This window comes from Drosophila eugracilis, unplaced genomic scaffold (genome assembly GCF_018153835.1).
Source record: "Drosophila eugracilis isolate 14026-0451.02 unplaced genomic scaffold, ASM1815383v1 contig_1985, whole genome shotgun sequence".
NCBI classification, from domain to species: domain Eukaryota; kingdom Metazoa; phylum Arthropoda; class Insecta; order Diptera; family Drosophilidae; genus Drosophila; species Drosophila eugracilis.
In genome coordinates this window covers 265,567-280,993 of record NW_024572849.1, presented here as the reverse complement: position 1 = coordinate 280,993, position 15,427 = coordinate 265,567, and the positions used below count along the sequence as shown (strand labels likewise).

General features: G+C 40.8%; 1 protein-coding gene across 2 annotated transcripts in view; it reads right to left on the bottom strand.

Annotated features, from left to right (window-relative positions):
• LOC108104324 (potassium voltage-gated channel protein eag) overlaps positions 1–15,427 on the bottom strand; it is a 64,185-nt gene that overhangs the window by 16,738 nt on the left and 32,020 nt on the right. Inside the window, exons 4-9 of one of the 2 annotated variants that reach the window (XM_017210308.2) lie at positions 7,946–8,072; positions 3,793–3,905; positions 2,791–2,841; positions 1,160–1,291; positions 437–549; positions 224–367 (exon numbers count right to left, since the gene is read on the bottom strand). In XM_017210308.2, coding sequence (XP_017065797.1) covers positions 224–367; positions 437–549; positions 1,160–1,291; positions 2,791–2,841; positions 3,793–3,905; positions 7,946–8,072 — 680 coding nt within the window. Of the gene's footprint in view, positions 1–223; positions 368–436; positions 571–1,159; positions 1,292–2,790; positions 2,842–3,792; positions 3,906–7,945; positions 8,073–15,427 lie in introns of both variants that reach the window. The other variant, XM_017210307.2, reaches the window with a different exon arrangement.

Sequence of the window (15,427 nt, the reverse complement as noted above, 5' to 3'; positions counted from 1 at the left end):
AATATAAATATGAATATAAATTGGAACAGTTTTAAAGGAATATGAGATGGTTTAAGGAATGCTTAATGGGACAGAGAAGTTAAAGTTTTTCAGTGTCTTAAAGCTTAAAGTTAGATTACCCATATTGATAGATATTTCCTATAGATATCTCCCGAACTTTCATTAAAAACTCTCTTCTTCAACATTAAGTTCTTCTAACTTCTAACTTCTCTCTAACACTCACCATGATGGCTGTATAAAATGTTAAACACAATATCACCCAGTCCCAAATTGCTTTAAATGCACAATAATGCAGGAGTATGTGTGGCGGCGTTTTGGGGGCTTCCTGTCGGTACTGTGGCATGATATCCGCGCTCAAGGACATCATCTAAAAAAAAAACAACATAATAAAGCTTAAAAAAGTCTTAAAAAAAAAAGTATAATATAGAGTACTAACATGCGCCAGATTGGACTGCTTCGTGGGATCCTTCAGTGTGGGCAGATGGGCGCTGAACTGGCGACTTCGGGTCACCGATCTTGCCAATTTGGCAAACTTCGAGAGACCTAAAACTGGCAAAAATAGATTAACCGCTACGAGATGGGTACACGCACACAAACACCGATCAGAACAGTGCATCAGTTCAGACAGTAAACATCGAGTATAAAGTATAATAAACACAAAGGCAGTCACAGTTATGAGTGGCATTCGATATAGACATAGTGTTGGCACATCAAATTGGTTTGGTTTTCGATTTGTTTTTGTTTTTTTGTTTTTTGTTTAGTTTGGGGTTTCGTTTTGTTGGTTTTCAATTTGTTCAAGCGTATTTACAGGCGGGTGTGATTGTGGGTGCGTGTGTTTTTGTGTTTGTGTGTGTAGACATGGAAAGAGAGAGCAGACAAGTAGAGTGGTAAAGTGGTAAAGTGGAAAAGAGACCAAGAAAGACGTAAGTGGAAAAAGTGTGCATGGAAAACGGTTGCCAAAACTGATTTTAAAACAGGCAAAAATCTGAAGGAAAATTATTTAAAAAATCATAGTTACTCCTTGTTTTTAGATTTTATAAATATTTCCTTAAATTACTAACTAAAACTTATAAAAATGACTTAAAAACAAGAACATTCTCAGCAGGCAACCGTGATCCAAAAATAAAAAAGCATAAAAATCGACAGAGCAGTTACTTACCTCCCTTGGTGTCCTCGCTGTCGATGGGCTGCTTGAGGGCCGTGATGTCCCGGAAGGTCAGCAGGAAGAGCACCACCAGGTCGCGTTCGTTGCGTATGGGTGCGACCTGTAGCAGCAGCCATAGCGGGGTTTCTGCAGGCGATATGCGGTAGGTGGAATTAATAACAATTATAGGTAAGTACGGTGGTCCAACGATAATGATGATGATGTTACAAGAGGGGGATCAAGGGTCTAAAGATATATAGATGATAATCCCCCATTGCATTCAGGTCACGACCAGACAGAGAGAACACAGCAGCGGGGGGGCACAGACATTTCATTGGATTGCAATTATTGATATGGAACGCTGGTTAATGGATGCTGCTATACTCGATTGCTAGGATGTTGAATGCTCAATGCTGCATTCAGACAATGGCCGGCATGTATGTAAATCACCAGCATACACATACACACAGTACAGTGCTCTCCATATGTGTGCAACAGCTGAAACTGTTTGCTCTTTGTCTGTCCATATGAATAATTCAATGAGTACACCGATTGTCGCAGCCATCGATGGGGCTTTTCCAATGTAAATTGACGCATTAAAGTCGCCCATTAAATTGGTAATGCTATATTGATACGAAGAGTGGTTTTTCATGAGGTCAAAAGTTAAATAAACTTTCGCTATAGATCATGGAAAAGTTAAGTCAGTTTAAGAGTTTGAAAAGCTTTACTACATTAATGTTTATTACTTTTAAGAAGTGTATCCTTTGGTTTGTATTTAAAGTTTCAACTTTAACCCCCAGATAATTAGTTATCAAATGGTAAAATAAGCATTACATTTGTTGACTCTGTCAAGGACTCTCTTTCTCTCTCTTATTTTTTACACGTACTACTAATGACCGCAATTCTCGTAATTGCCGTTAAATTTTCACGTCACAAGGACAGCTCTCCACCTCTTCCGTTACGATTGTTTATGTCTGTGTGTGTGTGTGTGTTAGTGTTTCTGTGTGTATTTGTATTTGTATTTGATGGCATAATTATTCACTAATTGCAAGCACAATTTGCAACTTCCGTTTCCGGTGAAAGTTTATGGTTTGGTCATTGTTTCACTTCTCTGTTTTCCCCATTTCTATTTCTATTTCTATTTCAAGTTCCCCTGGATTGATGGCCGTTGACTAGATTAATTGGCTATGGGTTTATCTATTATATATCCTATATATATATATATATAAACGATTCCTATTGGCAGGGTACACCTGTCAGTGGAGGATTTGCTGTAGAACATTCAGCTATTGTTTCCGCAACAGTCTTTCTCTCCTTGGCCCAAATCCGTAACGAAGCAAATATTTTGCCGGCCAATTGCAATTTCAATCTCAATTCTGTTCCTACTGCCCCCACAGATCGAACTCCGCCAGATGTTGCACTTTCTCATATTGCAATTGATTTATGCTTATTTAATGCACCACCCCACCTCTCCCCCCTTCTGCATTTTCTGACCGCACATGCAACAGGATGTGGGTATATTGCTGCGGGCAGCCTGCCAAGACATGAATCGAGATGGAAACACCCCCTGCTCGGTAAATTGCCATGGCCGCGCGGAAAATCCAAAAGAGCCCCTCCCCTTTTGGGAAAAAATGATGAAGAAATACCTTGGGTTTGTGCCTTGCCAAACTGTGAGAGGGCGCAGCCACACTGCAAATCTGAAAATTGATACTCGAAGGCGTTAATTCATGAGCTCGACACACCCAAAGATCTGGCAATACTCGCTTTGGGAGCTTCTTCTATTTTTGGGTGGGCGGCTACTCGATTCCACTTGATTTGCCGTGGGATTGGATGGATTTTGGATATGGATATGGCATTACTACAGGTGTCTGGCAAAGAGGGGGGAGGTGGAGTGTTTGGTCTGGCAGCTTGATTGATGGGCCTCACTCAAAAGTGCCGGCGGGCTGCCATCGCAGCCCCAATTTGTTGGCATTACGGGGGTGTTGGTGGGTGGTAGATTGGTAGGTGGCAGGTGGCAGGTGGCAAAGGTAATCCTAATGGAAAGGGGTTGAGCATACTCGCAAATAGAATTCAAGAGTGGGGGGTTAGGCAGTTTTGGGAATGAATTATGAAAGGTTCGGAGTCAGGAATTCACAAAATGAACAATTTACAATGGGCACAGCTCGAGCATAAAGCCAAATAGCCTACGGTAGTGGTTAAAAGATTCATTTGGCTGCCAGGTTTATGCAAAAACTTGTCGATAAAATTACAATTCAAAAGGTTTGTTGATATTTAAATAGGAAAAACGCTTATCAATAAAGGTTTTAAGGAGGTTTAGCACTCTGAGCGAGGTACTGGAATGGTCTTTAAAGAGTTTTACTTCTTGAACTATAAACTAAGTACTTAAATCTATCAATTAAAGAAACTCTTAGAAGACATTTATAAGCTAGAAATCCCCTTTAGTTTACTCTAGGCACTACTCTTATATCTACAAAATTAGCTTGGTAAAATTCCATTTACAAAAAAAGGTTTCAAGGACCTAAAACGAACTTTGATTTGGGTTTAGCATTAAGGCCATGCCATACTAGCCATTAGGCACAGGCCATTTAACACACACAGGAGCTTTGCGGGGTCATAGGTTAGGGCTATTGGCCAATGGCCATACTCACTGTTCTTCTTGTAGAGCAAAATCTCAAACTGATCTTGCTGCTGGTTCTCCAGCGTGTACTCCAGCCGTCCCACCGTCTCCTTGTCTGTCAGCTCGCCATACATGAAGCCGCATCTGCAGGATTTCCAAGGATGCCAGCCAGGAGATGCCAGAATGATAGAAAGAGATGCGGAGAGCAGACGAGGTATTATTCTTGGTTAGCTTTACATTGGTTGCATGCCACACAAAAGCATACACATACACATACACATTCACATACACATATATACTAGTACGTACGTAGACCAACCAAGGCAAACACATGCAGCGGAAAATGGGAAAACAGAAAGCGTTCCAATTCGAGGAAAACATGCCGAACAAAACAAGATTGATGCACCTGGGGGCCACCGGGTAAAAAAAAATACGTTGAAGCTTCACTGCACACAGCAGAAAGTATTAAACAAATATCAATTTAATGCACCGCTGCTCAACCGATGGGGTGTATGCCACATTGCCTCGGGGGGGCAAAGGTCAACATTTTCTACATATTATATTAGGTCAAGGAGTTATAGGAATATCTAAGGACAGGTTGTAAGTTAAAGCATTTTCTATTTACTATTAAAGATTAAAAAAACAATATTATTAATGATTAAATACTTAAATTTTCCTTCCTTTTTTCTCGCAGTGTTCGACTCTGCCTCGATTATTGAAATCAAAAACTGTATTCGGCAGTAATTTGATATTCCCCGAACGAAAGTTATGCGTGAAAAACTCTTGGCTTTCCCTTGGTTTTCCCCCAACCCAAGGAAAAGTTCGTAAAAAACAACAAACCTCGCCTTATGCATATTCCTTTGGCTACCTTTGTGATATTTATTATTTTTCGTTCATTTCCCATCGAAAACTAAATAATTAATGATCCGAGTTTCTGGGTTAAACAGGGGACTAAACTTTTGGTATGTATTTACTTGGAAAAGTCAGCAGAGAAATCGGGACAAGGGAACCACTTGCAGTGCCATACAAACAAAATTTATATAGTGTTGCATACTTTCAGGCCAGGCTCGATGACGTCAGCAGCAGCGAACGAATGGGAAACGAGAACGCGCAACCGAAGGAAAAGTGGGTGAAGGAGGAAGAGTAAGGACGATAAGGCGGTGGTGGTGGTGGTGGTGGCAAAGGAGGAGCAGTAGTTAATTTCTGTTGTTTTACTTTATTCGTGCCCCGAACAAAAGTTCAACAAACTATGCTCGACCGAAATGGCGACGTCACGGGTTCCTCTCTCTATCTATGTGTAAGTATTTGATTGTGTTTGTATGTTCACACACACACAGAGACAGGGACAAAAAACGAAATTGGGTTACAAAGCAAACAAACAAAAAAACAGGTCCCGGATTCGGGGATATGGCCATAGATATATGTAGATATAGATATGGTTGCACAAAGTGTTTATATGCACATGGGGCGGGCGGGCGTTCGGGCGTTAGCACAGTGAAAGCTCTTGGCAAGCACTCGAAATTCTATTTTCTTTTAAGGGGATATCCCAAGAAAAGCACTCTAAGAAAATCCCCTAATTCAATCTTAGATACACCAGAGAGAGAGGGAGTTAAACACAAAGGCCTTTTTAAGCTGGAAAATGCAGTATAGCGATCAAGATATTTCCTAAGGCGCGCGGAAGTATGCTATCAAAATGTTTTCTAGGACTTTCAAACTGTATTTTTGGTAATATAAGGCCTTAAAAGAAATTTAAACCATATTTACTTTATAGTTTTAAATATAGCTTAACCTTCTGCTTGTTCCTTACACAGTGTTCAAAATCCCCATTAAGTAGCTTCCACTGTAGTAAGGGAAACTTAAGAGTTACGAAAAGCGATTTGCGTTGCACCAAACGAAATTGCATCGAAGTGAATGTCGAGTGGAAATCAAACGTTTCTTTCTCCCTTCTATTTTTTTGCATTTGTTCTTCCTTTTTCTTTAGTTTTCTTTCCTTTTTTTGTTGGTCAATGTTTTCTTATTGCCTTTGGCCGTCATTCTTCTTGTTTCTTTCTTTCGTTCGTTCTTTATTTTTTTAGGTTCACACGCGACCAGAAAACAGAAACAAACAAAAAGAAGGACAACAACAACAAAAGTGGGTCACAGCAACAACAACACGGCACGGATGATTGAGCGACCGAAAGAGAAGGCAGCCCAGGGAGTGAGTAAGATAGCAGCAGGCGAGAAGAGGAAAGGCATATAGCTAGCTAAACGGCAGATTGGCATTAAAAACTTGTATTTTTTCTCTGCCAACTAGGGAATTTGGCCGCTGATGCTGCAGGTGAGTTGCCCACACACAGGCCCAGTCCCAAGCCCAGACGAGTACCCCTATTCTTTTTTAGGTCTGAACTTTTTTGGCCCGCAAATTACAAACAATTCTCCGGAGAATCATTGGATACGCTGGCCTCTGGGCCAGCCGCTTGTTGATTTATGAGGCTGGCGAAGGGAACGAGATAGATAGCCTAGCTAAACCGGAAAGGGAGAGGAGTAAAGAAAATAGGTTGTGGGACCGAGTTCACGACCATCGAAAGTCCTAGCCGAATTAAGGCAAACAAATGCAGTTAACACTTGTGCAAATGCCCTCCCCTATCTCGCTTTCTTTTTTACTCTAACCACCTCTTTCACTCACTCTTTCATCTCTCTATCTCTCTCTCTCTCGCTATCACATCAATTCACCAAAGGTTTGCATAGAAAATTTGTTTGGTCAGGACCATACCGGCAGGCAATTTGCAACAGTGTAACGAGAAATGGAAACGCAAACGGTAGGCGTGCGCCACACACAAAAGAACTAAAAAGAAAAACAGGTTAGACTGAGGGGGGTGGGGAGGTAGGAAATAGTCAGTCCAATTTCCCGCGAAAAAATTAAACCAACTTCCCAGGGGGCATTCATCGTGCCTTAACATTTTCGGGCAATTATCCTCGCGGCATGCCAATACGAATATTCATTATGCATTTTAGAGATGCCCCACTGATGGGTTTTTAATGGGTTAAACTAAGTAGTTTTCCTATTTTCTTACTCTGTTTACTAAGAATGTTAAGAAACTACCATTAAATGTTAACTATTTTAAGACAGTTAGAGTTCGAAAAACGAAACTCTTTCTCTCTTTTTCAGGATCGCATCGCTATCATATTTGCCTCCTTTATGCTGCGCATACTTTGTGGCATTTTCCTTTCATTACGCAAGATGGAAAAACGGGAAAAGCCTTCCTGTCCATTTGCATTAAGTTCGCTGAGCAGCAAAGTGCATTAAGTTCGACAATGGTTTTTTAATGGCCGGCACATAAAAAAGTACGCAAATTAATTGAAAAAACTACAAGCAGACAAGGTGAAGAAGAAGGGGGGAGGGGATAAAAAAAAAAACAATAAATGAACTTCACAATTCAATGGCCGGTGTAAGCAGCTGCGGATAAGCCGTTAAGCAGATAAACACGGTGGAAAATGGTGGAAAATACATGGGGGGGCAGATTTTCCGGATGAGGCAGGTCAGGTGCATGAACAAGCTGTTAATGGTGGTCGTAGGGAGGCGGGCAAGAAATCTCCTGCAATCTCGGGCAATCCTCTTAGCTGTCAAGGCTCCCAAAAGGGAAATGTCCAGAGTCTCTGCCCTGTCTGTCTGACAGTTGTCTCTCTCCCTTCCCTTCTTCTCTAACTACACCTATTACCAGCTGTGCAGCAGCTAACAGTTTGAGCAGCACTGCTCTAAAGCTAATATTTGCCTAAGAAATGAGCATGCAACTTTAACGTGGCTTAAAAGTCAAATCTAAGGAAAAGTGCCAAAGTAAAAGTGAAAGTGATGATGGAAAACACAAAGAAAAGTGCAAAAGAAGGTGTAGAGGAACCTATCTATTAAAGGGTATATAGTTATGACTCAACCTTAGCTGTAGGGAAAGTAAGTTAAAAACTAAAAAATAATCATCGATTGTTATAAATCAACAACCTGCTGACTTTATCGTTAAGTTAAGCCACGACATCAAGGACACCAATAAATATATATATATTAAATATTAATATCCCCTTAGGGATTAACAATTAAAGCACCAATTATAAACGCAGAGAACACCAAATAACAAACAATAAACGAAAAACGCACAGCGAATAGAGAGCGAAAGTTGTTTTCGTTGAAGTGAAAATAAATCGGCAATACGTACACATACCTGCACGACTTCTGCATGACCTCGGCCCGGTTATAGCCGCTGATCTTGCAGAAGGACTCATTGCAGTAGACGATCGGAAAATCGACGATTTGTGCGTTGGCCAAAAGAAACGAGCTGTCCGCTGAAAGAAATAACAAAGAAAATTAATAAGTTATTAGATTAATTACGAATTAAGTTAGTTTTTAAGCACACAAAATGAAGTCATTTAAGTCACTAACCTGCGCTAAGCCCTTTCGAAATATAAATCATTTATCATTTAGCCAAGAAACCAATGTTAAACTGGCCCATAAAATCCGCCCCTATTCACCGCAATAGAAAGGACTCTATACAAGTTACCTTTAGCATTTCACAATACCATCGGAAAATGGCCAACGACAAATTTGTCACTGTCAGTCAGCCTGTAAGTCAGTCTATTGGGCTTTTGGCGTGGAAGTTTATCAAAATATTTGAGCGTAATTGGAACATTTCAAATGTTGTCATTCATAATCAAAATCGTTTTATTGACTGCAAGCCAACCAACCACCCATCCACTCACTCTTTGGGCCGAATTAGTCTAGTCTAGTTGGCAGAGCTGTAGAAGGTACTTGGCATTATGGGTACCAATGTTATGGCTGTCTATGAAAGAGTACCAAGTTACGATTCTAAGATACAAGTTTAGAGAAAATTAAAAAGGAAGGCCGTTAACTTCTTTACTTAAAATGTCTTTAAAGGCTTTAAACTATCAGTTTTCTATCATTTTTATGATATGGAAACCCACAACTTTGTACCTAGCTATATAACCTACCTAAACCTCTCACATCACTAACCATCTGGCAGTTGGACTAATGGCGGTTGTTATTGCTGAAATTCGGTGTATAGTAGCTCTGTGCGAGAGTACAACGTACGAGTTCGAAATTCCCGTAGTCGGGTAAGCAGGTAACATGTGTAAACCACGCGCTGGCATCGCATGGCAGGGACATAGACACGGACATGGATACGCAGACATCCGGACATAAGGACATACACACACGGATATGGCATCGTAACTGGCATCGGCATCGACCTAAAGGGCAGACACCCTACCTCCCTACGCCCCACCACCATCATTTACTAACCCATTAAGTCTGACTGGTTGTTTTACTATTTATTTGCTGTTTGCCATTTGGCTTGTGTTTTTCTGTTGTTGTTTTTACTTTCTGGTGATTTTATTAGTGACGATTGAGATGCCCCAAATGGTGGGAAGTTTTACCAAAAATCATTTTAAGTTTCAGGAACTAGTTGGGAAGGGGAAATATTTAGGGAAATTTCTAGTTCAAAGCCAAAAAAAAAGGTTAATTTTCGGCTTTAAAAGTATGACAAAAATTACAAAAAAAAATAAATTTCCCAAAATATTTTAACAAACATTCTAAAATAAGGATAAAACCTCTACCAAAACTTCACCAAATCACTGAAAACTTTTTACCAAAGAAGCTTTTGAAACCCAAAAACAGTATCCCTCTAGCCTGCCAGTTGGACCAGCCACACCTGGCTGATAGAACAGCGACCGAGCGAGTGGAAATCAGTTGCCGTTACTTTTTATTGACATTATGTGGAATGTTATAGACTAGAAGAGAGGGACGAATCGTAATGGTAATATCAGGGAGTCGCGACCCACAACTGGCAAAATGCAAATGTGGCAGGCACGCCATTCCTGGACTGCAAGTTGCATGTCGCAGGTGCCAGACGACTGGAGCAGGGAAAATGAGGCAAATCCAAGGGGAAAAACTGGAAGGAAAAGCACTGCCAAAGCTGGCTGTAAAGTAAAAGGGGAAGGGAGGGTGAGGTAGGGTGGTAAATCGGTAGAAGAGCACACTAACCCACATTGACATGGACATGGCCAAGCCAATGAATATGTATAAAAATATTCACATGCAATGGCTCGATGGCTGCTGCTGCTGTTGCTGCTGTTGCTGCCGTTGGAAAATGGGAAATGCATATTTATGTGATACACACACTGGCACGCAAACCCATACACACACACACACACACACATGAAGCACTTTTTACGACTGCAACAAGGACATCATCAACAAGAACAACAACAACAACAACGCTGCTTGCTACTTTGTAGTGTCAACAGTTGCCGTGACTGAAAACAAAGAAGGAAGGAAAAATATATATGGAAAGGACCAGAAAACGGCAGGCGGTACTATAAACATAGGTGCGGGGGGGGCGTGGTCCTAACGGCTATCTCGTTACGCTCTGCATTTGACTGTTTGGTAGTTAGAAGAAAGAAAGAAACGGTGGCTGAGAACAGAAACGTGGCCTTTAAACTGGACCGCTCTCTATCTCTCTCTCTTGCTGAAAACTAAAACTTATCAAACTCTTAACTTAATTACCCAAAAAGTGCATTTTACATTCTGTTTAAACTTGAAAGTTAAAAACAAACAACAAATTATAACTTTTCGAGTGGACACAATCTATATAGTATATATATTATGATTAAGACAACAAATTATAACTTTTTGGGGTGGCTGGTAAAGTATAGCTCATACGCCATGTTATCCAGGTCAATGTTTTGGTAAGCAGACTCTACTAGATTGCATATTTATTGGCCTGACTATATTAAGACCTTATGCATATGCATATTAGTTTGAAAGTTTAAAAATTTGCCAATAAAATTTGTTTCATTTTACAGTTTTAGAGGCATGTTGCATGATATATATTGAAATATCAAAGATTTCTTCAATTAAGCCCACAAAACTTCTTTAAAATCATTCACATAAACCTTTACAAACTACCAACTAAGGTCCACTCTAAAGTACTTCCTTCGCGTATGGCCATAATCCTTGCATAGGAGCCGTCTTCTTCCTTTCCCTGGCATAAACCTCATGACTGCCTTTGTGTGCGTGCCTGATTTTGCCATTATGTCAGGCTCACAACATTTTTTACTAGAAAATGGTAGGTGGTTTATGGTGGCTTTCATGGTTGCTGGTGGGTGGGTGTCATGTGTGTGTGGGCTGTTGCCTGGCTGTTGCATGGCTGTTGCATGGCTGCTGTATGGCTGTTGCATGGCTATTGCTCTGCGGCTACGACACTTAATGGCATTCAAAGCTGGCGGACAAAGTTTTGCAATTTGCCTTGGCCATTTCTGTCCGGCAGCGATTCCCTTTTAAGCCGCGGATTGCTGCCATCTCGGCCCAGTTTGCCACTAGCAACCCATCACAGTCGATTCTATAAACCGATTTTCTACCACAATGTTGGAGCTGGAATGTTAGGGGAGTGATGTCAAATGCCGCGGGTGGAAAGCCGATTGGGAGCAAGGTTTTTTCCCGGAACAATTTCCCCGCAATGAGATCACAATGAATGTGTAAACTATGTTCTTCCGTGAAGCGATGCTGCGAGACTGTGATGTCAGCTCAACAGATGTCATTGAATATTTCAGTTTAAGCCCCACACTTGAGCGACCTTTTAACTTTAATTTGCTAGCTAGGTTGCTAGGATTTTCCAGGTTTTCCTTTGGTTTCCTTTTCCTTTTTTTCTTTAAATAATCTGCCTGAGGATGTTCTTAGCTTGTGAAGCTATTATAAACTTAATATCTCTTATTAAAAATAACACACATTTGTATTTATTTTAACTCTGATTTGCTTTTAGCAAACTTTGCTTGGCTTTTCACAGGCTTGTATAAGCTGCTTAAGGATATTTTCCCCTCATTAGTGACATTGAAACTGTGTGTTGTATACAAAATCAAGCTGAAAACTAAGGCCTTAATCTCTCTAATTAACTTACAACACAGCACTTGCATAGTTCTCTTAATAATAGGCAGCTTAAAGAGGTTTTCCAAGGTCATAACCCTAACCTTTCTTATTAGAAATCAATCCCCATTTTAATCCTTACAAAGGCTTTGATTTTCCATACATTTTCTATCATTTTCCAGGTTAAGATTTGCAATTAAGATAGCTTAAGTTTCAAATAGTTTAAGCTACTGACTTACATATAACTCTCAAACCACTCATTCTCCTTGAAAACTATTCTTATCATTTCTATAGTGACTTCCAAACTGTAGACTCCCAAACTAACACCGTCGCCGCTGCATGCAAAACTAATAAAGCACTCAAGACGTCAAATCAAATAATAATAACGTATAGAAATGAATATTTCATGGCTGATTGACAGCAACATCTTCCTCCCTCTGCCTACTCAGCCTCTGATTGCCCAATTATTTATGAGCTCGATCAGGAATGATGTATTATAAATGTCAACATCAACGGCTGTCCCCCCCCCCTCTCTCAACCAAAGGAAAATCGCTGGCCAGGAGCGGAGAGCCTGACTTACGATTTAATTAATGATTTTTTGATTTTTATTTGAAAGCCAAACAAAGGCGAAAGCCGAAAGCCAGGCCCAAAAAAGAGCAAACAAAAGGCCAACAAAAGTATCGAAAATTGGATGGGGTGAGGTGGGAGTGCGGAGCTGGATGATATCCTATATTGAGAATTCCAAGTGTTTGAGGACTTTGGATTGAGATTGGGATTAGCTTTTCGGGGGTTTGACAACTCAACCTGAAATGTCAACAAGCCGAGGCAGAAACAAAGGAATTTTGGATTGGGATTCCTGTAGGGGTCCATTTTACCCCGGCTGGGGGGGTCGTCCGTGTTCCACGATGATTGATGATGAGGCAGCGCAGTGCCACCCATTTTCATCTCCCCATCTCCTAGCCAATTAGCCGTGCAGCATTTACAGTTGTAAGTTGGCCAAAAACAAAAAAAAAAAAAAAGAAAAGGAAAACAGGAAAATAGGAAAAACACAAAATAAAAATAGTAGAACGTGGGAGGCCTTGTCGTTGATTGATTTGGATTTGTGCGGTTGACCGCAGTCCGAAAAGTAGTCCTTCTAAGTGGATTTGTTAGAGGGTTAGAGGAGGCGGAGAGAGACCTTGGGAATGGGCACAGGGGGTGCAGGAGTGGGAGGACCTCCTAGGGATATAACAAAACTAGTCCATTAACTAAATACACCCCGAACAAACACACACACACACACACAGTCACTGGCACACATGCAAATGTGGTTGCAATTTCGCAAAACTTTCATTTCCGCTTGGTCAGCGAACAGTGGGGCAAAAGTCGGGGTTTATGGGTTAACTTAAAGGGGTTTTGGTATATATATTATATATATTAAACTCATAAAAGATCTCAACTTGGTAGTAATAGAAGTAGATAGATCTGGTCTAGTGAAGTTAGAAAATAGTTCTTATAAGAAGCTGGATTTTCCTTTAACTTATCTCCTTCGCCACTGTGCAGGCCACTTCCCATTTGGTTTGCCATTTGCTTTTCCTTACTACCCCCCGCGTCTATATTACCCTGCATATACCCCTTAATTTCCATCCCTCCTCCTGTCCTCTTGTCTACATTTCTCAGGCCAGTTTTGTCATTATTTTTTTGTGGTTTTTGCATTTGCCATCTTCCTTGTGGCTGTCGCTGTTTGCCGTAGTTCTTGTTGTTGTTTCTGTTTCTATTGTTTGGAACTTGTCACAGCCACACATACCACAACACACACTCACACTCACACTCACACACACACTAACAGAATCATTTGTTTGGTTGGTTTTTATGACATTAGTGTGAATGGTGAACGTTATACGGTTCAGGCGGCACAACGGTCCTTGCAATTATCCTTTATGCACACCTCGCCTGTTTTGTCCCTCGCCAGTGCCCCCTTACCCCTCTCTCTCTCTCACTTTCCCTACCCTTTCAGACCGCTTTTTGAGCCCCCCCTTTAGCCTGTCTTTACCACCCCCTTTGGACTTGCGATTAGGCCACAGATTGCCAGCTGGCCATGCCATTTTGTCCTCCATTTTGCAGATCCTTTAACTCCATCTAACACTCTGTAGCCACCCATCACCCTCCTTCCTTACCCACCAGGCAAGTGCATAAATTTTATTGTCCGAAAAGTAAAAAAGCCTCGGCCTCCGTCAGCATTGCGATTTAATTACATTAGCGACAGCTGGAGAATGCACAAAAGTGGGCTGGGCGTTGGCTCTTGGCTGTTGGGTTAAAAGGTAAAGAACGAGGCGGGGGGTAGGCAGCAGGGGGTTAAGCGAGAAAGTGAGAGTAAGAGTTTTTTTTTTGGGAGGGGGGTAAAACACGAGAACGACAAAACCACGTTGATTAGGCCAGCCTGTTACCGCTACGACTCCTTGGGGCATGCTTGAAAAGAATTGCAACCAAGTTTCCCAGGTCCTTCGCCGCCCCCCCTTTTTCTGTCGCATAATGGCATTTATAATAAACTTCTCTCTGTCTCTCTCTCTTTTGCACTTTCTCGCTCTGTCCCTGTCTTTATGCGCGCCATTTGGCGTTTGTTATTAAATTTGCATAATTAAGTGAGAAGCTGCGATCCAGCACGACGTCAGACCGCTGGTCTACAGATAGTCTTTGGCTTGGAAAAACGGAAGAAGAAAAGGAAAACCAGAGGCAAAAGTCAGCTGCTGGCGAGTCCAAAATTAATTGAATTTGTTAAGAAACTAGAAAGAAAAAAAATGCCAAGAAATGGAAATGAGACACGAAAAAACTATGAAAAAATAGCCAGAGAGGGTTACGAATTCCCAAAAGAAAAACTCATTTCCATGCTTAACATTCAAACTTGAATAAGTTTTTCGGCTGCCCTAATCGGCAAAGAAACTTCTTTAAGTTTAAATATTAAACTTAATCTTAATTTGAAATCTTTTTTAGATTTCTCCCAGAATGGGAACCATAAATTCTGATTAAAAAAAAACATTGAAAAATGCAGCGACAGCTCTCAATTTTTTTTTTTTTGCTAACAAGAATTTCCCTCTGGATCTTACCATATGCTCGACTCCAATTTCATTTGCCAGTTTTCCATTTTCATTTCCATTTTCCAATCCTGCCGCCTGCCGCCTGCCCCACAGCCCACAACTTTGTTTGATTACTTTTCATGTTCTGTGACTGCTGCTGCTTGGTGGACATTTGACTTCAAGGTCAACACAGAGTGTTCGTGCCATCACCACCACCCATTGGAGCAACCTCCCCATCCCCTCCTCTCGCTGGATTCCAGCAAAACTGACTGTTCATTTAATTTTGCCCGCGGGTCCTGTGGTCCTGCGATTCTCCGCAGTTCTTCCAATATTTTCTAGTTTAAATGCTCTCCAAAGCATTTTGGAGACTTTTGCCAACAACAAACAAAATCTACGTGCCTGCGCACTGAGCCAAAAGTTATAGTTAGTTTTTAGAATCTTTCAAATAATAATCCATTTCCATAGCTTAGAGTATCAATTTAATATCTATAAACTCCATTTCTAGCTTCTCACAACTTTTATTAACCCTCTAAAATCGTTGCCTTTAACTCCTTAGATACTTTACGATTATCGCTATTAAGGCCAAAGATTTTTATAATCGATATTATAGCCATGTTTTTATGGGACCATCATTAATGTTAGGAATATTAAGGCCTTGCCAGTTTTTGGTATTGAATTAACTAGCCAAAGATTGCCAAATTCTTGTGACT